Source organism: Salminus brasiliensis, chromosome 12 (genome assembly GCF_030463535.1).
Source record: "Salminus brasiliensis chromosome 12, fSalBra1.hap2, whole genome shotgun sequence".
Lineage (NCBI taxonomy): Eukaryota > Metazoa > Chordata > Actinopteri > Characiformes > Bryconidae > Salminus > Salminus brasiliensis.
This window is the reverse complement of record NC_132889.1, coordinates 8,417,756-8,441,346: the sequence shown is the minus strand read 5'-3', so window position 1 is coordinate 8,441,346 and position 23,591 is coordinate 8,417,756. Positions and strand designations below refer to the sequence as shown.

Here is a 23,591-nt window from a genome sequence, read left to right as displayed (position 1 = left end):
GGTTTGAGCTGAAGTTTGAGGTTCTACTGAAGTGGTTTCTACTGCAGTCATGACTCTCACTCTCAGACAGTTTATTGTGTACGGGTTTAGGATCTGTTTGGGACTTCAGGGTGGAGATGAGCTGGCAGCAGACAGGAGATGCTGTCACTGATTCAGAGCTGATTTATGACGTGAGAGCTGATTTACGGTGGCCTGTGAGTCGGGCTCCTCTTTCAGGAGCCGCTGGCCCGAGGCAGTAGATATGCAGAAATTCAGGAAGCCATGGGGAAGCTGCTTCTGCTTCGACAAAAACCAAGAGCAGATCCGGCTTCCTCCGCACTGCTTCTGGAATATGTGCAGCTGTGAACTGCCTTACACATATTTAACCTCTCTCTCTCTCTTTCTCTTTCTTAGTCTCTCTCTCATGCACACACAGGCATGTGGGTTAATGAACTCCATCCAGAGTGTGAAGAAATAAAGTTTACACCAGAAGAATCCATTTTGAATACATATAAAGGGGGGGGGGGGGGGGTAGAGAGAAAGTTGGAAGGAAATGATTGTGGAGAGAGAGAGAGAGAGAGAGAGAGAGAGAGAGAGAGAGAGAGAGATGAGGTGTGTGGAGAGAGTATGATAAAGAGTGTGTGTGTGTGTGTGTGTGTGTGTGTGTGTGTGTGTGTGTGTGTGTGTGGATGTGTGTGTGGATAGGAAGAGAAAGGGAGAAAAGAGTGTAGAGGAAAGTTAAGGATTGTAGAGAGAGTGTGTTGAGAGAATGTAGTGAGTCTAGTGAGAGAGAGAATGTAGAGAGAGTGATAGAGTGAGATAGAGAAAGTGTAGAGAGTGATAGAGGTAGAGAATGTGTAGAGAGAGAGAATGAAGAGAGATTGATAGAGAGAGATAGAGAAAGTGTAGAGAGAGTGATAGAGAGAGAGAGAGAGAGAGAGAGAGAGAGAGAGAGAATGTGTAGAGAGTGATAGAGGTAGAGAAAGTGTAGAGAATGTGGAGAGAGAGATAGAGAGAGTGATAGAGAGTAAGCATGGAGAGAAAGAGAAAGTGTAGAGAGAGAATGTGGAGAGAGAGACACAGAGAGAGAGAGGTAGAGAGAGAGGTAGAGAGAGATAGAGAAGTGGAGAGAGAGGTAGAGAGAGATAAAGAAGTGGAGAAAGGTAGAGAGAGATAGAGAAGTGGAGAGAGAGGTAGAGAGAGATAGAGAAGTGGAGAGAGAGGTAGAGAGTAAAGAGAGTGTTAAGAGGTAGTGTGAAAGTGTAGAGATAGAGTCAGTGTGGAGAGAGACAAAAGGTGTAGAGAGGATGTTGAGAGAGAGAGTAATAGAGAGAAAGCTAATGTCTAGAGAGAGAGAGAGGGTAGAGAGATATATAGTGATAGAGACAGAGTGTAGAGAGAGAGAGAGGTAGAGAGAGCTAGAGATTGAGGGAGTGCTCAGAGAGGAATATAGAGTGTGTGGTGTGCGTGGATAGAGAGAGTGTGTGTGGGAGAGAGAGAGAGTGTGTGTGTGGGGGTGGGGGGGGTTTGTCCTCTCTGGTTCTGCTGGAGTGCTGGAGGGAGGAAGTGGAGGAGAAGTTCAGTGCTTTAAGAAGAGAGCGGTGGTCTCGGATCTGCGTCCAGCGCTGATCGCTAGCCTCAGCTTTTTTTCCCCTCTGTCGCCTCCTAATTTGGGATTTGTTTGGGGGCTGGAGTCTGGAGGGTGTGTGTGTGAGAGAGAGAGAGCGCGAGAGAGAGAGAGAGAGTTTGCCTTGCTGGGAAAGTGGATTACGGAGCTTTACACTCTCCCAGAAAATGTCTGATTCCAGCGTAAACGCGCACTTGGAGGGAATTATCTCAGACTTTGAAGGTCAGTCTTCTTCTTCTTCTCTTCCAGCATCTGGAGAGCTTAGCTTCAGAGGAGCAGCTCGGCTACACATGCTAACACAGCTATACGCGGATCACCACAAAGTAGCCACCAATTAGCGAGCCCGTACTTGCTTAATGCTAATTGGTGGACATTCACTTTCATTCAAAGTTAGCAACATTAGCCTTGCTGAGTTGATTAGCCAATTTCATTGTCTGGAACTGTCTGGCTGTTGTCCAGGATGTGTGTAAACGTGCATTTGATTGGTTATTAATGTTTTAATGTGTATTATGGGGGTGAATCAGTGTATTGATAATTCAGTACTGAATCATTAATAATCAATAACTGAACAATTCTAATCTAAAAGTGTTTCTGTCTTTCTGTCCATCTCCTTGTCTGCTCTGGCTCGATTACCCTGCTGAGTGTTTGTGTCATGCAAGTCATGTGGGTTAGTCATTTGTGTGAATGTGTGAGTGTGTGTGTGTGTGTGTGTGTGTGTGTGTGTGTGACAGCACTGCTCCTCACAGGGGAAAAAACTGGGAATACTTTTACAAACCAGAGACCTTTCCTCCCAGACTGCAGGAGGTACATCTCTGCCCCCCCCCCCTCTCTCTCTATCTTTCTCTCTCTCTATCTTTCTCTCTCTCTCTCTCTCTCTCTCTCTCTCTCTCTATCTCTCTCACTCTCTCTCTCTCTCTTTCTTTCTCTCTCTCTGATTTGCTGTCATCCCTCTTTCTTCTCACCTCTCCTCTTTCAGCACTTCTACTAGATGAGCTCCTGAAAGACACACACTCACACACACACACACACACACACACACACACCTCACAGCTGACATATGGACACAACCACACACACACACACACACACACACACACACACACACACACTCTGTACTTTTCGTATGTCATCACTTAGCTTGTTCAGTACAGGTCAATGAGGGTATATGCTGTGACACAAGCATGTGTATGTGTGTGTGTGTGTGTTTATGGCTAATATGATGGTTAATCTTGGCACTAATTCTTCACATCAGTGGTCCAAGGATTGCACATTTACTCCAGAGCCTTTCTGAGAGAGACAAAAAGAGAGACAGAGAGAGAGACAGAGGGACCCCAAAAGAAAAATTACAGGTATTAACAGGCCCAGAGTGTGCCCCAGCACCTCCTCCACCAGCCTGGACTGTTAACGCAAGACAGGCTGGCTCCAAGGTGCCCTACCCTCCGTGTTCCTCAGCAGAAATCCAGATTCATCAGACCAGCCTACGTTTCTACAAGGCATCAACTGTCCAGTTTTGGTGAGCCTGAGCCTGAGCCTGAGCCCACTGCAGCCTCAGCTTTCTGTTCCTGGCTGACAGAAGTTGTAGCCCATCTGCCTCAGGGTTGGACCTGGTATGCATTCTGAGATGCTTTTCTACTCTCCACAACTGATCAGAGTGATTATCTGAGTTCCTGTAGCCTTTCTGTCAGCTCCAACCATACATACATAATAAAGAAGCAATGTGGGTGGAGAGTACCATCTACCCACCCTGGAGAGGGCAAGACTAATTGTGCTCTCTCTGGGCCTCGGCTGCCGATGGCTTGCAGCATGATCGGGATTCGAATCAGCGACCCGTTCACACGACAACAGCGTAAAAGTCATAATGCCGGTATAACAGATCTACCCACATGATCACGCAACATTACAAACATCGTATAAACAGGGTATCATTAACTAAGATACACAATCTCAGTAGCTCAATAGCTCACCTTTTCCAGCACCTCAATAATATTCCCATATTTCCAAAACCGTTTTTTTACCATTTTCATTTTTTCCAGGAGTTTCTACCAGGTCGTGCAGATTATTCCTGCTAATGTCATTAGCTATCTGATTGAGGGTAAAGCCACGATTGTAAATGGATATTTTAAAAATGTCTGTTTCGAGTGCTTTGGCCTCTCAAAAACACTCTTTTTGATGAAAAAAAGAGTTTTGAAATGCTGAAATGAAATCTCCATGAAAACGCTGATGTAACAATACCTGCATGATTCTGGACGAATCTCAAATACCTTCTTACTAGGGCTGGGCAATAAAAAAAATATACTAAATAAAAATACTATAAATTTAGACACATTTCCATGATACAACATATTTATCATGATACAAAATAACGACAGTTTGCAGTTGAAGCACTAACAAAATCCCTGATATGCTTAGAAAAGCTTATTGAGAATCACGCAAACAAAACTGATCCCAATACGATAAAACATTGTCATATTGCCCAGCTCTACTCCTTACTCCCTATAGAGTGAACTACACATGTAGTGCTGCACACAGATAGCACTAGATTTCAGATTTCCACATATAAATAAATGTAAATGCAAATATATAATCCTCTATTTAGATTTACACTCCATCATTCCATGACTTGCATGGTACGCTATATACGGAGTAGTGTGTCTTTTGGGATTAAACCTCTGTGTTTTATTACCTCTTCATTGTGGTGTTTCGATGTCCCTCTTTATGAGGTGCCATCGGCCCACCCCTAATGCCAGCATTTCCCTCTCTGTGTGGACGGAAATATGTTCAAAAGCGGAGGCTTTTAAAAGTCTCAGATTTTGATATTATTCGGATGCGTGTGGACAGGGGCCTAGGTGCTGTCGCTTTTAAAGGAGAAAATGCACAGGAAGTGCTGAGGCCCCAGAATGTGTGATCCCCTTCACACACATTTCTCACACAGCATAACACTGGCTCTGTGGCTCAGTGATGGCGGATAGACGGAACAGCGTTTTTGCTGTGCTCTGTGGGTTATAATCAAAAACACTTCCAGGCTCCCCAGGTTATTTTTTCGGAAGCTAAATCTGTCCCTCAGGATTGCAGGCCTGGTCGCAGGCTTGGTCGCCCTGGACAGCCTTAATTGGCTTCTTTTGGGAAACGCAAGGACACATGACAGTCATTTCAGCCTAGGTCTCGCTACATGGCTAACGAGTCGGACAAGCGTGATAGCTGTTGGGTCTTCATTCCTGTTTAAAGAAACACCCTCATTACGAAGCCATTTAGGCACTTTCATGTTGTACAACTTGAGCCTTCATGGTGAGTGGAAGGGCGCCATCCAACATGGCTATTTGTGGAGCTTTTACGCTGGACTGACCACACTGTAAAGACAAATATATACTTTGAGAAGTTTTTTTGTTACTTACTCTCTTTGGCTAGCTTAGAAAAACAAACAGATGATCTAGCTCAGACTGTCCAAAGCAGGGCCGCACAATGCAGCAGTATGTTTGGAGGAGTAAAGATGAGGCCTTCAACCCCAAGAATACCGTACCAGCTAGTAAGAATAGTGATAGGAGCTACATTGCATAAAGTGGATGGACCCATCAGCTAGACCAAGTGTGGGAAATGTGGGCTGAGGTCCAGCACAGTTTGCAAATTTCCCTTCTCTAACAGACCTCCTAAACCTGCCAGTCACCAGGTGAGTTGATTCAGGTGTGCTTAACCAGGCAAAGTACGAAACTGCACAGGTATCCCACCCTCCAGGACCGGAATTGCCCACACCTGGGCCAGACGGAGTAGTCAAATGTGCTCAAAAATGTGCACACTGCCGCCTGTTAGCGCCGCTTCCATCGACTGCTTTCACCTGCAGACAGACAGGAAGGCTAATCCCTCCAGCCGAGGCTGCCAGCGGAAACAGTCTGCACAAAATCACTCAGGCTGTCTCTCCCGAAAACCCCACTAATTCTCTCAAGCTGTCCTCAGTCTTATCAATGCTATCAGTTCACTGCGTACTTTTTGCCAGCCACTGTTTCCCTGTCGAAGGTTCACGCGACGCATTCCTTTTGTGTGCATTCTGCTACCGCTCTTTGTTTTTCTTCAGTTCTGGACGTGTGAACCACTGAAACTCTGAAGCTTCCTTCCAGACGCAGCCGTGAATTACTTTCCTTCTGCTGGAGCAGTAAGCCCTGGTGTAGGATTTGGAATGTGGGTGCATAACTGTACACCTGGCGGTTTTAACAAGATAAAAATGATGAGATCTATCACAGTTAGGCAGCAATTGTTTGCTAGAAAATTTTGGACATACATGCTGCAGAGCAATCGACGCGCCACAGTGGAACCAGTTAACCTCTACAATAAACACCTTCCCCCACATAATACAGCCCATGCCACAACGCATGGATTTTCTGGATCTTTCTTTCATTTATTATTATTTTTAAGTGTATTCATTTATTACAGTTGAAATGGGTGTTTTATTGTACATCACATATTTGTAGTAGTGCAATTTCACCATTTCAACTTTTTTATTATAGGTGTAAATTCAGAAAATATTCAGTTCTATATTCAAATAAAGTTTGGGAAATGTTTCTTGACACATTCATTAAATATTATGTATCAGTGTGATCATGGATCAGTTATATCAATGTTTTTATTAGGTACTGTAGTTTATTATAATAAACTTTAGTTTATTATATTAAAATTTATTTTAATTTTGGGAGAGTTACTTAGATAGTTTTCAGAATGTCACACGTTTTTAGAATATTATTTCTTTTATTATTGATTTTTGGAACATTACAACTGCAGAAGTTGTAAATGAGCCTGAAGTAAAATAATCAAATCCGGCACAAGACGAATGAGCGCCGAAGAGTGTGTGTAATGAACATCATTTGAAAACGTGAAAGAGCGAGAGTGGAAAAAGCGATTGCCGGGCGAGAAAGCCAGCTGAGGACATGAGAAAGAAAAGCTGCTGATAGGGCCTATCAGACTCATTGTTTTCATGTCTTTGCTATTACTGCAGTGATTTTCTGCTATCTTGGCTTACCCACACAGGCTGATACTGCAGCTTTGAAGCTTAGGGGGAGTTCTTGGCATTGAACCGGGTCAAGGCTGGGAAAGGTTTCGCGTTGTACACAAATAAACACAGCGCTTCAGCTAAAGCGATCCTCATGGGCAGTTATACATACTGTAAACCGTAGTGCTGCACGATATGCACATTGTGTGTTTTTTGTTTAGCACGATTCTGGCCTTTGCAGTACTGATATTTTAGAAGGCTCTAACCAATCGCTCAGTGTTTTACTGAGTACTGTGAGCTTATTGTCTTTACAGTATCCAGCAGTGTAATTGACTGAGGTGTTATAATGTGATGGTTCCTATTTATTTTGTACCAGACAGTAAGAGAAGGGAGTACAAGGAGCTTCATGACCGGGAGACCAACTTTTACTCTCTGGTCGGGAGACTCTAATCTCACGCTCACACCACACTTGCTGTTTGTCACGCATTTTAACGACCCCTCGCTCCCCTCATTTTGGACAGGGAACAGCGGCCCACCCCCTCCTCAGCAAGTCAGCTGCATAATGCACAGATGCTACCACCAGGGGCGGCGTAATGGAGGGGAGGCGAGTGAAAAGTGAGGACGATTCTAGGGGCTTGTGATTGACAGGCCCTAAAAACATTAAATACCTGTTTTTGACCTACCTGCCTTTTGTAGATGGCTGTCATTAGTACTTGAATATTCAATTTAATTTCAAGTTAAACATGCAGAGAGTCCCTCTATTGCCCAATCCTGTTGTGGTATCTGTTTTTATTAGGGGTGTAGCGATTCATAAAGCTCATCATTTGATTCGATACAATTCAGATGCTTTGATTTAATACATTTTTGATGAACACGTGTCTGAAAATATGCCTTATGCTAATTCCCTTTCCAAAAACAGCTTTAGAAGTACCATTATATATATTTCAATAATATTTCTGTAATAATCTGCAGTGTTTTCTGGAGTATATGAAATTTACTTTACAATGGGTGTTTGTCCATAAATCTATGTTTGCGAAATTTCATGGATTTGAATGAGATTTGCAAGTAAAATTTCAAAATTGTGCTCTCTCAGGCTCCGGCTGCTGATGGTGAAGCAGCGTGACCGGGACTCAAACTCGTGATCCTCGGGCCATAGTGCTATCATCTTAGGGTGCTTTCATACCTACTTTGTTTAGTCCAGACCAAAATAGTAGGTGCGGCAAACCATGGTCCGAACTGAAACACCAAAATGTGGTCTCTATCGATCAACTAAACTATGGTCCGTCTGGTTTGTTTGCAGTGTGAAAACATGTACTTTTTTTTTTTGGATGGTTTGGACTTTTTTGATCAATTCCAGGAAGTTAAGGCAGGCTATTGTCACCCATCAGACAACAGAAGAAGAAAAACAAATAATAAAACAGAGTTGCCAAGACCTGCAGGATTGCTTGTCATCTTTTTTTCTCATCTGTCGGCTATAATATAATTACTGCTTGACGAGCACTCACGTTCATTTGGCAAATTTGAACCTGTTTCGAGTTCTGAGCCTGATATTGGTGCTGCTATTATAAGTACCATAATATAGTTGCAAGAAAGTCGTGATGAAATGAATCAGTTTGTCCAGGAAATGCGACACGCCGAACTGACAACACACCCAACATCACATGCACGTCTCTCTGCAGGCCAATCAGTGTCACGCATTGGAAGAATCAGCCCACCTATGCGATGACCCCGCAAAGTTCTTCAGAGATCCTCTGCCGTATGCTGCTGAGGCTTTCAGAGCCTCTCTTGTCACTGGAGGTTACGCTTAAGGTTACGCTCAGGTTAAGCTCAAGACTCTTGCGTGACAGCGACAATGTGTACATACAGCCGTGTGCGTCAGAACTGCGCAAAGGGGCCAGAGCCTCACGGGCTTGCAGCCCGTAAAATCTGTGAGCACAGCGGTGTGTGTGAGTGTGTGTGTGTGTGTGTGTGTGTGTGTTTACCTTATGCTGCAGCTGTGTGCGCTGTGAGAGAAAGCGGCCATGTCTTCAGGCTGCCAAGCTGCTGCATCACACACTCCCCAAGCAGCCACACTAGGGCTGGGAATCTCTAGGCATCTCACAATTTAGATTATCGATGTACCCTGATGCATCTTTTTTTCTGTATAGGATTTATCTTTTTGCACTGTGTGACTCTACTTATAGATATTTAAAATATTTGTAATAATCAGTTTTACAGTTGTTCCAAATGTTCTTTCATAATGAAACAAATGGAAGAACGGAAAATGGGAAAAATGTAGAAATACATCTTAGCCTCCCAACTAGCCTCACATATGGCAGCGCTTTCATATGCTAACTTTCATATGCCCCCCCCTTTTCCTTCCAATTTGCTCCTGCCAGTTAACCCACCCATTCATAGCCCCCTCTAGCACTAGCAATGCTCCCGACACTAGCCTTCTCCGACACATGCGAAGCCAGCCAACGTCTGTTTTCAAACTGGTGCAATGAGCCTTGCTAATGCTTGCGGCTTGCTGAATTATGTTAGATTGGGTATGAATAACATCTTCTATACCCTCACCTTTGGGTAAAAAACATAGGCAAGCCTAATTTTGGCGGACTGCCATTGGCTGCATTGGATGGTCAATGGCATTTCACCAAAATATTGGTTCTTTATTGTGAAAAAGGTTCTGTGGCATAAAATGTCCTCTTTTATGTTTCATGTACCATTACCTGTGACCCTGCTTACCTGAGGGTAAGGACTCAAGCCTTACCCTCAGAGCCTGAAGACGTAGACCACGTATTTACTAGCTCATCAACATGGTTGTGAATAATGGCATGGTAGCGAGGCTGGCATGGGGACCGTTGCTGTGATTGCGATACTGGACGAGGCCAGTGGCCGGAGCAGTAGCGATGCTAAAGCTGCAGTAACTATGCTGGACAGAGCATTGGCCCCTTTATTAACTCTGTGCTTCCATTTCTGTCAACAAGCACATTTTCTCAGTGCCTTAATTATCGCAGTCCACCTACTGCCCTGTTTTACGAGTCATATACATTTTTCTCATTGGTAATTTCCCATCTGCAACCAAAAAGGCAAGTTATCCTGTTTTATTAAAGTTGCTTTCATGGGCACCCTATTAGCCTGGGCCCCTAAACTGGTGTTTTTTCACTGCTCCGAAATGGGAATTTAAACACCAATTAAAAGCAGTTTAGTCGAGCTTAAGCAGATTCTGCTTCTCTGCCTGCAAGTGTTTCTGCGATGCGGCAATTTTTTCTTTTTCAGCTCGGAAACTTTTCATATGTGCAGTTACTCAACCAGTAAATGCTGTTCTTTCAAGCTTATTAGATCTTATCTGGGATCAGATATAAAAAAGTACAACCTATAAAAAGTGGAACTCCATAAATATCAGGATTTGTAGCATCTATCCAGTATTTAAGTCAGAGTTGGAATCAGAATCGGAAAGGAAAAAGTAGTTTTGGTGCTTCCCTGAAAACTGTCTAGAACTTAGAAGGGCTTAACTCTAAAATAAGGTGAACTTATTTAGCCTGACTGTTGACCGAGTAACTCAGGAGTCTTCCTCTTGTTTTGTTCTGAAGCCTTTAGGTTGTTTGGTGATGCTGGTCTGGCAGACATAAGAAAATGCCTGAGCCGTCCGCAGTTTGGGTTTCAGTCACACCCTCCTGCAGACCTCATCAGACATGGCTGCATTACTTCAGCACAGTCCCCCTCGCTGGTTTCTCTCCACACTCATTCACACAGTCTCCCTATACAGACAGTGAGCTTATGTAACAGGGTTGACGTACCTGCCTGGTGTATGTGCCTGTCAGCCCACATATGGTCCGTGTGGAGAGAGCAGGGAGTGCATGTAAATCTGGAGACACACAATCTGCATCAGCCTCTGTGCAGGGCAGTGGTCCACATTGTACTTTGGTGGTCATGACATTATGAGCCTGTTTACTCCATGAGCCCTGTTTTAGCTATCTGTAGCTAAGCCGAGCCGTCAACCACACACAGCGCAGCTCGAAACGCTCAAAAGTCTCTTAATTAATCATGGGTGTGTTTTGGACGTAACAGCCAGTAAACCAATCAGCGTCTTACTCTCCATTCCCTTTAAGAACCAGGACTTTTTGCTATTTCAGTGGTGTAAAGCGGGGGTGTGCGGCGTTGGGCTGCACGCGCCTGTGTTGACAATTCACTGCCAAGATAGCAACGAACGTCTGACTGTTGACGTCTGCCTAGGTTGTTTTCAGTCAGTGGTGCACCTGTACCTGAACACCTCATTTCGAGACCACCACGCCCATCACTCTTGGTAGGGTGTAAGATAGCAGCGAGCATCTCAACGTGCCTTGCACAGGGTGTAAGATAGGGCCCATAGTGTTAACATGCATTTCTGGTGATCGGGTCAAATTCAGATCTGCATTGTAGAAGAACCCCCATCGTTCCTCTATACTGTTCAGTCTCCTATAGCAGGAGGAGCAATTCTGATGAAAGACTGAAATAAGGTACATGTTGGTGCACTTTTTATGCGGGAAAAGTAGGATCGGATCTTATCTGGATCACGTTGGAGACGCATTTAAATTGAACTAAATGACAAGTGTAAACAGAATCCTGTCAAAGTAGATCTACATACTATCCAGATACAAATCGCATGTTAATACCAGGTGTAAACAGGCCCTGTGTCTGCAGAATTTAGTGAGTAAAAATGGGAAATTAATAAATATCTAAAATTTAAGCAAGCGTAAGCACGTCGTATACAGTGTCCTAGAGCTTTAGCATTGAGCGTGGTCACGCTAAACATTTGCAGTTCACACTGCCTTGCAAAAATGGGCGTGACAAATTTTTTTTTTTACATTACATTTAAAGGTGCACGTATTTGTCACTGTACAGCGAAATGTGTCCTCCGCATTTAACCCATCTGTGGTAGTGAACACACACACACACTAGTGAACTAGGGGCAGTGAGTACACACATACCCAGAGCGGTGGGCAGCCAACTCCAGCACCCGGGTAGCAGAGAGGGTAAAGGGCCTTGACTGTCAAAGGAAACAGTGAAACTGGTGTGTTGTGGAAATTGTTGTTGTTGTTGTTTTTTGGAACTATCCAACTATCTACCTAGTTTCCTCTCAGCTGGTTTAAAAAAATCATTGTCATCTGATGGACGCTGTTTGGACAAAAGTATTGGGACACCTACACGTTACACCTTCAGGAGCTTTTATGACACCCCTTTCTAAATCCATAGGCATTAATATAGAGTTCCTGTCCTGGCACAAAGTGGTGGAAGGAACTTCCCCTGGGTGTCCAAACAGCAGGGTCACTTTTTGTCACTGTCTTCAAACGCAGGCTGAAGACCCACCTCTTCCAAGAGAACATAAGCGAATGCAGTGTAGAGTATTGTGGTCTCCATACCGGCTTTTGTGTTTAGTAGTATCGAAGCTTAGAGGTATCTTTAGGATCCTAGTCTATACAAACTAGAAGGACATTTGTAAGTCGCTCTGCATGAGTTGATCCCCCTGTGCAGCTCTAACAGCAGGTTTGGAGCTCTGCAGTTACAGAGTCCGCAGGGTGTTGGCGACTTCCACTATGCTCTGAGCTCAGCACTCGGCCCTGACCCCGCTCTGTAACTTTACGTGGTCTGACACTTCAGGGCTGATTTGCTGTGGGTCCTAAACGCTTCCACTTTTCAACAATACCGCTCACAGCTGATGGTGGAAGAAAATTCACCAGCTGACTTGGTGTTGCAGCGGTGGCTCCTATTACATACAGCACCATGCTGGAAGTCAGTGAGCTCTTTAGAACCACCCACTCTTTCACAGATGTGTGGAAAGGCAGACTGCATGACTAGAAGCTTGATTTTATACTCCTGTGGCAATGGGGCTGAATGAAACCTGAAATTTTAAAAATTAAGAGTGCCTCCCAATACTTTTGTTCAGACTTTGTGGTCTTGATAGAAGGCAGAGACAAGACGGAAAAGGCGGAAACTGTCCATTTGCCAATCTTGAGACCAAGACTGGACTTGTCGAGCACCAGTGAATCAGAATGGCTATTTAAACAGAGGCCTGATCTGAAAGAGCCGTCAACTATCTCAGTCACTGAATCTCTCTCTTCCTGTTTAACAGTCAAAGTACTTTTCCACTGAACTTTAACTGTACTCTAAGGGCTAAGAGTGTAAGTGTGTGTGTGTGTGTGTGTGTGTGTGTGTGTATATAGGAGGTCGGGGGGGGGGGGGGGTAGGATCATAGTTATGCAGGGCATGTGGTTCTGCCTGGACTTTTCTTTCACTCTGTGTATTCCTTATTAATGCTACCACAAGCTCTCCAGAGGAAATGGCATCATCAGTGGTCAGCTTAAGTAGAAGCACCCCTCCAAAGATGAGTCATGAGAAAATGTAGCTCATGAGAAAACACCAGTAGATCCGAAAGGACCTGACTTTATTTTGAGACCGAAAAGCTATCTGTGTCAACAGTGCTAGCCAGGGTTATAAACATGACTGGAGCTTGATTCGAGGAGGGATGCTGGAGGATAACATCCCTCTAAGCTGTTGAGTCGATCAGCCACGTTGCTGCTCAGGTTGTGGATGGCAGAGAGAATGTCTGACCTTCCTAGATTAGCCTCTATGTTTAGCGAGCTAGCCTCGCAGTGCTTAGCCCCCTGCACTTTGTCATGTGGCGGCGCTTCTTCCGTCCGTGACTGGGGGTAGAAGCTGTCTCGGAACCGACTGGTTCTGGTCTTTATGCTTCTGTAACTCCTGCCGCTGGCTTGGGTGGGTGGAGTCCTCAATAGTCCTCCTAGACAGACAGCGTCTAGTGTATAAATCCAGAAGGTTTGGAGGCTGAATGTTATTTATTAAATTTAATTATGCCCCACATTTCCGTTCGGTCTAAAAGAGTCAAGCATATGCAGACGCAGTTGCTGATGGAGCGAAATTGAAAGCGGTTCAGTGCGATTTATTTGACTTTCATGGAATGGACTGGAATTCCTTTGCTTTATGTGAAACTGACAGGAAAACAACACAACCTGATAATTTCATTTTGCGGTATTTTCAGGCTGTACTTCGAACAACCTACTCTACTGAGTGCTTTCAGAATTTTCACAATTCTTTAACCTGAAGTGAAACTATCGTCTCACGTTTTTACTTTGATCGACATGCAGCCGATGTGCAGTGCAGCCGACCTGTCGGCTCTGGGCCTGTGCTGTTGGCAGCTGGGCAGATCAGTCTTCCTGTGAGCTGGAAAGAAACCTGATCCGCACGTGTGTGTGTGTGTGTGTGTGTGTGTGTGTGTGTGTGTGTGTGTGTGTTTGTGTGTGCGTGACGTGTTCTTCTGTGTTGTGATAAGCATGCCGCTGCCTGGCTGATGGGGCCTTTATAATAGCCGCCTTTGTGAGGTACTATGGGCTGTGAGCTCCACCGGGCTGCTCCTGCTGAAAGGCCTGGAATTCACACCTGCATTCTGCAGCTACCTCCACCAGAACAGACCAAACAGAGACTGTAGCTCAGTCTAAAAATGATCAATTGTATGACTTAAAGGAGTCGTTCACATTCTGTAACAGTCACATTTTTACAGCTCTACATTTACTGCAGAAAAGCCTAGACACATCAGGCATCTGGTAAATTTTGCTAACTTCATGAGGCTTCTGCATAAAAAAAACTGCATAATGGGTTATGCATAACTGGTATTGCTAACAATGCTAACCTGGGACATAAATAATGGGTTATATTTTGGATAGATTCACCTTTAAACACCCATAAAGTGTAAAGTGGAGTCACTCCCAGCTTCAACGTCTGAAGTGAATGGAACACGGCATAAAGGTCTTCCCTCTGAGACATGTTAGTTTTACATATTCTGCAAATAATTGAGTTTCAGTCAGATATGGTTGAAAAACACTGCATACTGACGAGCTTTAATAGGGTTCTGCAGCTGTGATATGGGTCCAATTGATGCTTCTATCCCTACTTTTTAGCTAAAGCCACTGGCCTACAGCCCTGTGGCCTAGTCTGGTTTTAGTCTTGGCGTTAGCCTTTGATTTCTGTATTTGTGTGTGTGTGTGTGTGTGTGTGTGTGTGTGTGTGTATGTGTCAGGCTTGAAATATCTGCAGTTAATCTGTAGAGCTGCTATAAAACTCTGTTACCACTGTCTTTACCACTGTTAGCTGAATGCCAACGTTACCGGCAAATCTCTATAACCAGGCTAATGGAAATTAGCACTATCCTAGCGGGGCCAACATGTGAACAGCCATAGTTTATAGATTCTTTGTTTTTATGTACAAAGCCACGATGCTTATTCCACCCCCTCTTCTGAGCTAGCCAGTGAAATCAGTGGTCATCAACACACTCGATCAGCACCTCCAAAATGAGTTGTTAATGCCAGGGTAATGTTTTTTATAATAGATGAAATTAAAGTGTTATTGGTTTTAGACTCTTCTCAGTTGTCTTTCAGATAGCATAAGAAACTATAATAAATTCAGACTAAGCAGTAAAAGAGGTGTCCTTTAAAGCAGCGGTCCCCAACCTTGATCCTGGTGGCCCACTGCCCTGAAGATTTTCCCAGCTCCCACTACAACTGACTTAACTTATCGGCTCACTGATAAGTGCTTACTGAGTGAAGGTGGGTAAGCCGAAGCAGGGGAAACACAAAAATGTGCAGGGCAGTGGGCCTCCAGACCCAGGGTTGGGGACCACTGCTTTAAAGCATTTTGGCAGCAGTTCAGGTGGAGGCTGGATGCACAAGGGAGGAGCCCAAGAAGCAGGAACTCCTCAGAGTAAGAGTTTTCTTTCTGTGAATTATCAGAATAAAAAAAAAACACTGACATAGGCCTAATGTTGTTTCAGCAGCCTTTAATGAAGTGGCGGATGTTACTCAATGTAATGGGAACCAGAATCCTTTCAGTGAAGCTCTACTGGCGTTGTGTTCCACAGCTGGATTTAGAGCAGATCACGTCCAGATATCGCTTCGGCCTATTTCTCATGCGCAAAGCTGCCAATAAGCATTTTAAACACCGATCAGCTCTCTGAAATATGGCCCAGCCGTGAAATCATCGGGCCCCGGGGGTTGTTGTGTTTGCGGGAAGGAAAATTATAAAGCACAAAAGCAAACTTTTATTCAAGGGTAAAACTGAAGGCGAATTTTTTAGAGTAAAGGTTTTGATATATCTTGAAGATCGTACCTCTGTGTGCGTCCACTTGAGCCAGATCATTATCGTAAACTTGGTAATTCCACTGTGATGAATTTCATACTTGTAGATCAGCTCTGGCCTGCTGGCCGAAGGCCATCCACCTGCTCAGAGTGCTGCTCTGTGGCGTAGCTGAGGCATGTGTGGCATCAGTAGCCTGAAATATCTCTGGGAATAGTTTAGCCAAACAGCTGAAGAACCCAAACTAGTATAAAAAATAAAAATAAATAAAAATAAGGAGGCTGGTGGGCCTTATTTACATATTATGGGAAATGCTAGCTAGTAATAATGTGATTAGCAGAATTAGACCGATCGTGTCCAACAACTAGCATGATATGGAAAAAAGCTACAGCTAATGTGTTCAGGTTTCCCTAAAATAGTGAAATATTTCATCATTCATAGGAGCAGCATTCATTTGAAGTTAGATTATCTTAGATTATTACTTTCAGTCAAATTAGGACTTTCGGTGTAATCGATTATTAGGCTTGTATCTTTGAACACTGAGCTCTTTGATTCCACCTTATTTGCACCAAGACAGAGCCTCTAATATAGAGATATAGCATATACCCCAATGCAGTTTAGCCATTTTTGCTAAACTACAGATTAAAGGAATATGATAAATTCATGATTATACCATATTTTATCATCCGAAAAACTCACGTGGTCATTTACAATGGAAGTACCTCATTATATACTAAAAAGATCTTACTGCAATTCATAATAAAGCTTTAAAAATGAATCTTTATTAATTACGGAATCATATTTAATATAAAAATTCTTTGTGCAGCAGATGGATGTTTTTTTTTTTTTGTTCTGTTCCACCTTAAATGGTCCAGCCGTTAGAGCTACATCATTAGGAGCTGCTCAGGCGCCAGAGCCCAACTAACCTGGACTTAAGGTGGAACGGAAACTTCAAAGCATCCCTTTTTTTATTCTGCTCAAATATTCAAGTTCAAGTTTCGTTTTCTTGGTTTTTCTTATTCAGTTGTTTCAACTTTGATCTTTAATCAATATAAAGCGCTTGGTTTTTCAGTTTTGTGTGAGTTTGGGCGCAGAGTATAATGAAACGATTTGCATACGAAGAGTCGACTCCCGCCTCCCAGGCTTGTTGGGAGTCGAATATTCGACTCTCGGAATCGACCGATAACTGACCTCGGAGCGCGCTCTCGGAGCTAGCGATCGGTTCAGCGGGTCCGTTTCAATGGCGGCGATTTTGTCAAGACACCTGAAACGTGTCAAGTCAGGTAGGCATGTTTGATGCTCGTAGTTGTCCGGGTTTCTGTCCCGTGTTCGCTGTTTCTCATCCTCTCGTTTGGCCGAGCTGGACATGGCCAGGTTTCCCGCTCAAATTCAAATAGCTAGCTAGCTAGCTAACCAACTAACCCGCGGGGCTTCAGTAGCGCTAGTAACGCTAAGCGGTAGAGGCAGCTAGCTAGCTAGGTTAGCTAGCAGTAGTTAGTACTAGCTAGCTAGCTAGATAACCGCTGACTGATCGGCTTGAGGTTGAATTACCTCCCTTAAGATATCAGTTACAGTAATATAAGCCCTACTCATTTTAAACTCCACAGAAAAGTGAATAAACCTCAGCAAATGATGCGAGTTGAGCTAAGCTAGCACTAGCCATTAGCCATTAGCCTAGCTTCTGCAGGTTCTGTCAATTCTCAAACCCCTATCCATTGATTCTGGTACTTTTTTTTAAGTAAAAACTGCTAGCTAGCTACATTTTGAGTGAAATAACTTATTCTGAGCTGCCATTATAAGTTATATGCTAAGTTATTATAGCTAAGTTCCTACACAATTTAATTTAATTTAACACATATAACGCTAAGTATTGTAGCTATTATATATGTTGGACATATTTAACGTTTAAAGACACACTCACTTAAAAAGATGTAGCTAGATTCACATTAAAAGATGCAATAGAGTGCGTTTATGATTATTTTTGGTTGGTTTGTTAGCTAAATAGTATGTGAAGTTGTTTGAAGGGGGTTGAATTTCAAGCCTATTTACCACCCTGTTATTTTACCTTTAATGAAACCAGCCTTATTTCCCTGATACTGTGGGCTCCTGGAGAAGCTCTGCTCTGATTGGCTGGGTTATGTCACTGGGGCTGTGGCATAGCAGGGCTGGACAGTTTGGGAAAACTGAGATTTATTTATATTTTAATTTGATCATTTTTCATTGATTTATTGAGCATCTGTATCGGCGCCAATGCTGGCTCTGATACCGATACACACAGTATCAGTCTTGGCAATAGAGATCACAGATACCATGAAACTTACTGACGCCCTACTTTATTATTCACATTGAACATTGTTCTTTGCAAGCAAACAAAATTTCATAATATTTATGAAATCAAATGTGTAAAAGCCAGTCAAATATTTACCATTAAATAGACATTCAGTTAAGTTTTTGTTTCCACGTGGTGCGTTTTCTACCAAAAGTTGAGTTTCAGCAGTTTCTAAACTGGTGTTTTTTCACTGCTCTGAAATGTGAATTTTAAACACCTGTTAAAAGCTGTTTGGTCAATCTTAGCAAGATTATGCTTCCCTACCTGCACACATTTCTGCGTTGTGGCAATTCTTTATTTTTCATAGCTCTGAAACTTTTTAAATGCGCAGTTACTCAACCAGTAAACGCTGTTCGTTCAAGCTTATTAGTTCTTATTTGGGATCGGATATAAAATATGTACAGCCTATAAAAAGTGGAAGAATTTCTTGCCAACTATCCAGTATTTAAGTCACAGTTGGTCTCGGTCTCGGCAGGTACTTAAAAAATCTGGTGTTTGTATCAGAAAGAAAAAAAATGTTTCGGTACATCCGTTATTATTGTTTTTTTTAATGACCTAAATTTCAAAGTTAGTAATGTGAACCTCTAATGCATCATATAATTTTACACTTCTTGGTGCATGAAATGATCATCAGATTCATAGGTTCACAGATGAAGTTTTGAATATAATAAAAACAATAATGAATAAAAAGATGTCTAACGCAAGATCAGTTAACACACAAGCTGAGGTGTAACATCAATAATAACGTCAGTGAAATCAATAATGGCCTTGCAAGCTTTTCCCCTTTTGCGTGATACTGTTAAACGCCTGTGTGCTCAAGGTTTGCCTGGCTGTCACAGGAAATTAAGACTGAGGTGGTGGTTTGTGGTTGGACCTTTTAGTCGTGCACGGATCATAGAGATGTCTCTGATGCTTTTGTCAAATGCTGATAGAGGTTTGTGGTGATGTCTTGTAATGTAAGCACCAGTGCTCGGTGCTTGTCTTGCACAGTATTTGTATTTGATATATTATTATTGATAGATTATATATTTATATATAGTGAAAGGAAAGTGTTTGTGTCCTCTCATGAAGGTGTGTGGTTATCTAGCTAGACTGTAGCTGGTCAGCAGGGTTAGCCTTTAGTCTAGTTCCCACCCGTATCGGGTTTGGCCTCCTCCAGCAGATCTTTTGAGTCCCCCTCCTGATGTGTGGTTAGCTGTAGTCTGAGGCAGAACAGCTTGCTAATGAGGGGGACGTATGTCTCTGATACCTGTTCACTACACCAGCTTTATCTTTACTGGTTTTGACAGCTGAGATCGTCGGGGTCTCTGCACTCCATCATGTACATTTACACCACAAGCATTCTGCATCCCCCCCCCCCCCCCAAACAGTCAGACCTCTCCACACAAGGACTAAGCTGAAACCCCCTCACCTTTTACACACACACACTTCATACGCGCTCACATACACCTCTCTATTGATGCTCCCACCATGTGCCGACGTGCACACTTATCAGGTTACTTGCTGCAAAAAACTGTATTACAAAAGAACTGTTCTACTTCTAAACTGCTGTGTTTACTTATGTATAAGCTGACTGTCTATAGCTATAGGTCATAGCATGTTACATATGTTGCACCATGTTGCCCCATAGTCCTGGAGGAATGTAATTTACTTGTAATCTGTTTTTCTTTAACTGTCCGAGTCTGTTTTGCTTATGCTGAATTGCCTTTCAAAGAAGAGGCAATGGGGTTTAAGGTCCACAGTTTCTTACTTGCAAGTGTCTACCATGGTTCTTTAGTACTGTCAATTATTCTCCTCAACAGACCCTCTTAGTAATATATCCTTGTTTTTTCCTCCCCAAGATTTTTTTTGTTCAGAATTTGTACTGTCTGTAAAAATGAGTGCAACATTACTTGGTAATGTAATGAGCTTTGAGCATAAACTAATGGGAACTGTGTTCTTTACTTTTTAGTTTTAGGCCTCACCGTTGTTGTTTTTTCTTTTTTCAGCACTAAAAAGGTCTTTTGAAGTGGAGGAGGTTGACACGCCCACAAATCCATCACCTCTTTCGCGCAGAACAGCCAATCCCCTGCGCTCTTCCACTGGCTCTGCCTCCAGCCGCTTCCACGACCTAGGATCACGCAACTCGGACTATGCCTCCAGGCATGGCTCCGAAACTTCGTCCAGCAGCTCCAGGCATGGCTCAGAGAGCTCATCCACCGGCCAGCGTTCTCCAAAGAGTGGTCTGCGGCGTGCAGACCTCCTTTCTGGAGGACGCATTTCAGAGGCCTCTTCACGAAGGACGGAGATTTCCATCGATATTTCCTCCAAACAGGTGGACAACTCGCCCAGTCCAGGAATCGCACGATTCGGCCTAAAGCGGCCTGAGGTTTCTCTGCAGAGCCGTACACCAGAGCTGGCGGCCAACCGGAGATCAGAGCTTGCGCTGGGCCGGACCCAGGATGCCCTGGGTGCACTGCGGAGAGCAGATGGCCCCCAGCTCTCCTCCAGGATCCCAGAGCCTGCCCAAAGGAAAACTGAGCCCCCAAGCCCGGTGGACACGTCACCTGTGACCCGACGACCTGAAATCCTTGCTAACCGACAGATGGAAACGACCTCTCCTGCCAGAGAGTCTGAGAACAGCTTCATCTCAGCCACCAGTGTGACCCCCAGCTTCACCGAGTATAAAGCACCTCCCCCAGTGCAGGAGAACACCAGCAGAGCCCCCGAGAGTGAGTTACTGAGTTGCACTTATTTTTATTCATTTATCAATTTAACAAAATCTCATTTTGCTTTATTGCAGGCATGGTAGCTCTTGCACACAAGTGAATGGAGCTGATTAATTTATCTACATGGATGCTTTTTTAGCATGAGCAAGCTTAGCCTATAGGAAGAAGTCTCAATTAGTTAGTATAACAGAGGTTACTGTTCTTATAATAAACTCATTTTTTTCAGATGTTAAAATTTTAGTCATTTCTATATTCGTGAAATAGTCCTGCTCCCAGTGATGGTTGATGGAATTACCCTGGAAATACCCCCTGATGGTGTAAACAGTTGAGATTGTTGTAGAAAAGCTTGCTGGTTGTATGCTGGAGAATGCTGTACAGAGTATTGTTCAGTGTACAGTCTAATAAAAGGTGATGTACAGGTATTTAATGGTATGGTTTTAAACTCTTAGATCTTAATCTGCAAATTACACTAAGTGATGATCACTGGTGTCCAAGCACTGTTCGCTATTATGGAGCCAGCGGAACACACAGTAATTTTATCATGGCCTTCATTTGTATTAGATGTAGACTACGACATGTATGTATTACTAACATTTAGAAATATGACTTGTTCATTATAGGGGATTGGTTTCAGAACTTGTTAGATTTTTCATGGCTTAGGTTTTTCTTTCCTTGAGCTCTTAAAGAATTGTTCATTTTACTAATTGAACGCTCTCTTGTATTCATCCAGCAGGCTAAATAGTCACCAGAATATAAAGCTGTGGTGATGAGAAACGCAGGAGTTAGGAAAGAATGTGCCCTCGGGCTCTTTCCTAGGCTGACGTCAAACAGCTGCAATGTTTTGGCGAAGTCCTGAGGCACAGAAACCAGCGTTAGGCCGACAACCATGCCTGAAGTATTTTGGTCAGATCCCATAAATACTTGGCCATTTTGCTTCATGGCTTTCAGTTCAGCTAAGATAGGGAGTTTTCTCACACCATTGAGCGTATCTGGGCTTACCGCAGTTTTCATATCGAGACAGCAGCCAATCTGCAGTTATGTAAGCAGTGCTGTGCAATTGGTTTATGCACCTGAGAACATTATTTTAAAAACTCATTTCCCCATAAACAGAACACCCAAACTAAAGATTTTATGTATGGATTGTGTTCATTTAATTTCCTGATCTCCCCATCAGGAGGGCCAGTACTATTTGTAGTTATCATGGTGGACTTGTCCAAGTTCACGTGATGGCTAGGGAGCATTAGGGAGAACATTGGAACCAAACCTTTGATGAGGGGTAAAGATAATAATAAAAATATTTATGTAGCTACAGCTACTTAAACAATACTGTGCTATTGTATTTATTCTAATACAGTGTCATGCTTTTTCGAACACAGATGAACAGCTTACAGCTGCAGGCTCTGTACATGTCAAAATAAGGGTGGGCGGTATGATTTAATAAGCTACACTGCAATGCTTGAGACTTTTCGCAACACACGGTTTGTAATTTCATTTTTCTGAGGTGCACAGTGCACCAGGAGACAAGTAGTGTTAAAACAAAAATACAATAATCTACACAAAAAGTATTGGAAAATAAATAAGGTCATGGCAGTGTGGGCTGGAGTTGAATAGGTGTTGCAGTACTACAGTTTTTACAGTTCTAATTAGGCCTGTGTCCAACAATGTTTAACCGGTTTGCTGTGACAAAAGTTCCGGTAAAGGTAAAAACTCATTTTAAATACCAGTTCATTGATTTAATGCAATCCACAGCAAGAGAGTAGTATTCCCACAATAATTTGAGTTTTTTTTAGTACCACATTACCCACAATACCCAACAGATGAACGTGCTGTTGAAGCGCATGCTGGTTGTATGCAGGTGATCTCAGACTGCAGCGCCATGTTTTAGACGTTAAGCTAAACGGTTTCAGGTCTCACGAGTAAATCATGTCTTCGTTACAGAAGCTACTGATACAAATGACAAACATAACAACACGAAGGTTTGGACTTCCACATCTGAATGCAGCTGATAATCCACTAGCAGTTCCGACTAATAGCTTAATTGGTTTAGGATACGTTTGTATACGCCTCAATCAGAATACACTAGTCCACTTTCTGTCAGACTAAAGAAGGTAGGTAGTCCCTTAAATAATCAGTACAACAGAAGAATAATGGCCATGTAATAATAGTGGCGAGGTGGCAGTGGTGGCTCAGCGGTTAGAGCGCCGGGCTATCGATAACAGGGTTGTGGGTTCGATTCCCGGGCTTGGCAAGCTGACACTGTTGGGCCCTCGAGCAAGGCCCTTTACCCTCTCTGCTTCCCGGGCGCTGGAGGTGGCTGCCCACCGCTCTGGGTGTGTGTGTGTGTACTCACTGCCCCTATTCACTGGCGTGCGTGTGTGTTCACTACCACAGATGGGTTAAATGCGGAGGACACATTTCGCTGTACAGTGTACACTGTACAGTGACAAATACGTGCACCTTTACCTTTTACCTTTAAACACCTGTATCTGATTACATTCCCAATCGGAACAGTTAAGTACGTTCACTACGTGTACAAGGCAACAGCAACACACGTTATTACTGGAATTGGAGCTTTCAGGGCATGTAAACTGCACACAGCACAGAGTTCTCCACCTGCTTCTGTAGTGGACCCCTGTACCAGTGTGTTACGGTGTGTTCAGCTGGGGTGAGATGATCTTTCATAAAGTCACGTAAAATCATGTATGCCTGCCATGTCATACGGACATTTTGCTTCCACTTAAAATCGGTGAATTCCTGGTACAACTTGTACGACACTCGCACCTGTCTTTACTGCTCACTTTTCATTTTTAATGTTTGTGCTGTTACAGTTTTGTGATTACTGTTAAATATGAAAAATCTGTGGTGGGT

At 43.3% G+C, this 23,591-nt stretch overlaps 1 protein-coding gene across 2 annotated transcripts in view; it reads left to right on the top strand.

Moving 5' to 3' along the window:
* septin9a (septin 9a) overlaps positions 1 to 23,591 on the top strand; it is a 133,587-nt gene that overhangs the window by 41,177 nt on the left and 68,819 nt on the right. Inside the window, exons 1-2 of one of the 2 annotated variants that reach the window (XM_072693337.1) lie at positions 1,749 to 1,828; positions 20,004 to 20,726. In XM_072693337.1, the coding sequence (XP_072549438.1) occupies positions 1,774 to 1,828; positions 20,004 to 20,726 (778 nt within the window). In that variant the 5' untranslated portion in view covers positions 1,749 to 1,773. Of the gene's footprint in view, positions 1 to 1,748; positions 1,829 to 20,003; positions 20,727 to 23,591 lie in introns of those variants that run through there. The other variant, XM_072693336.1, reaches the window with a different exon arrangement.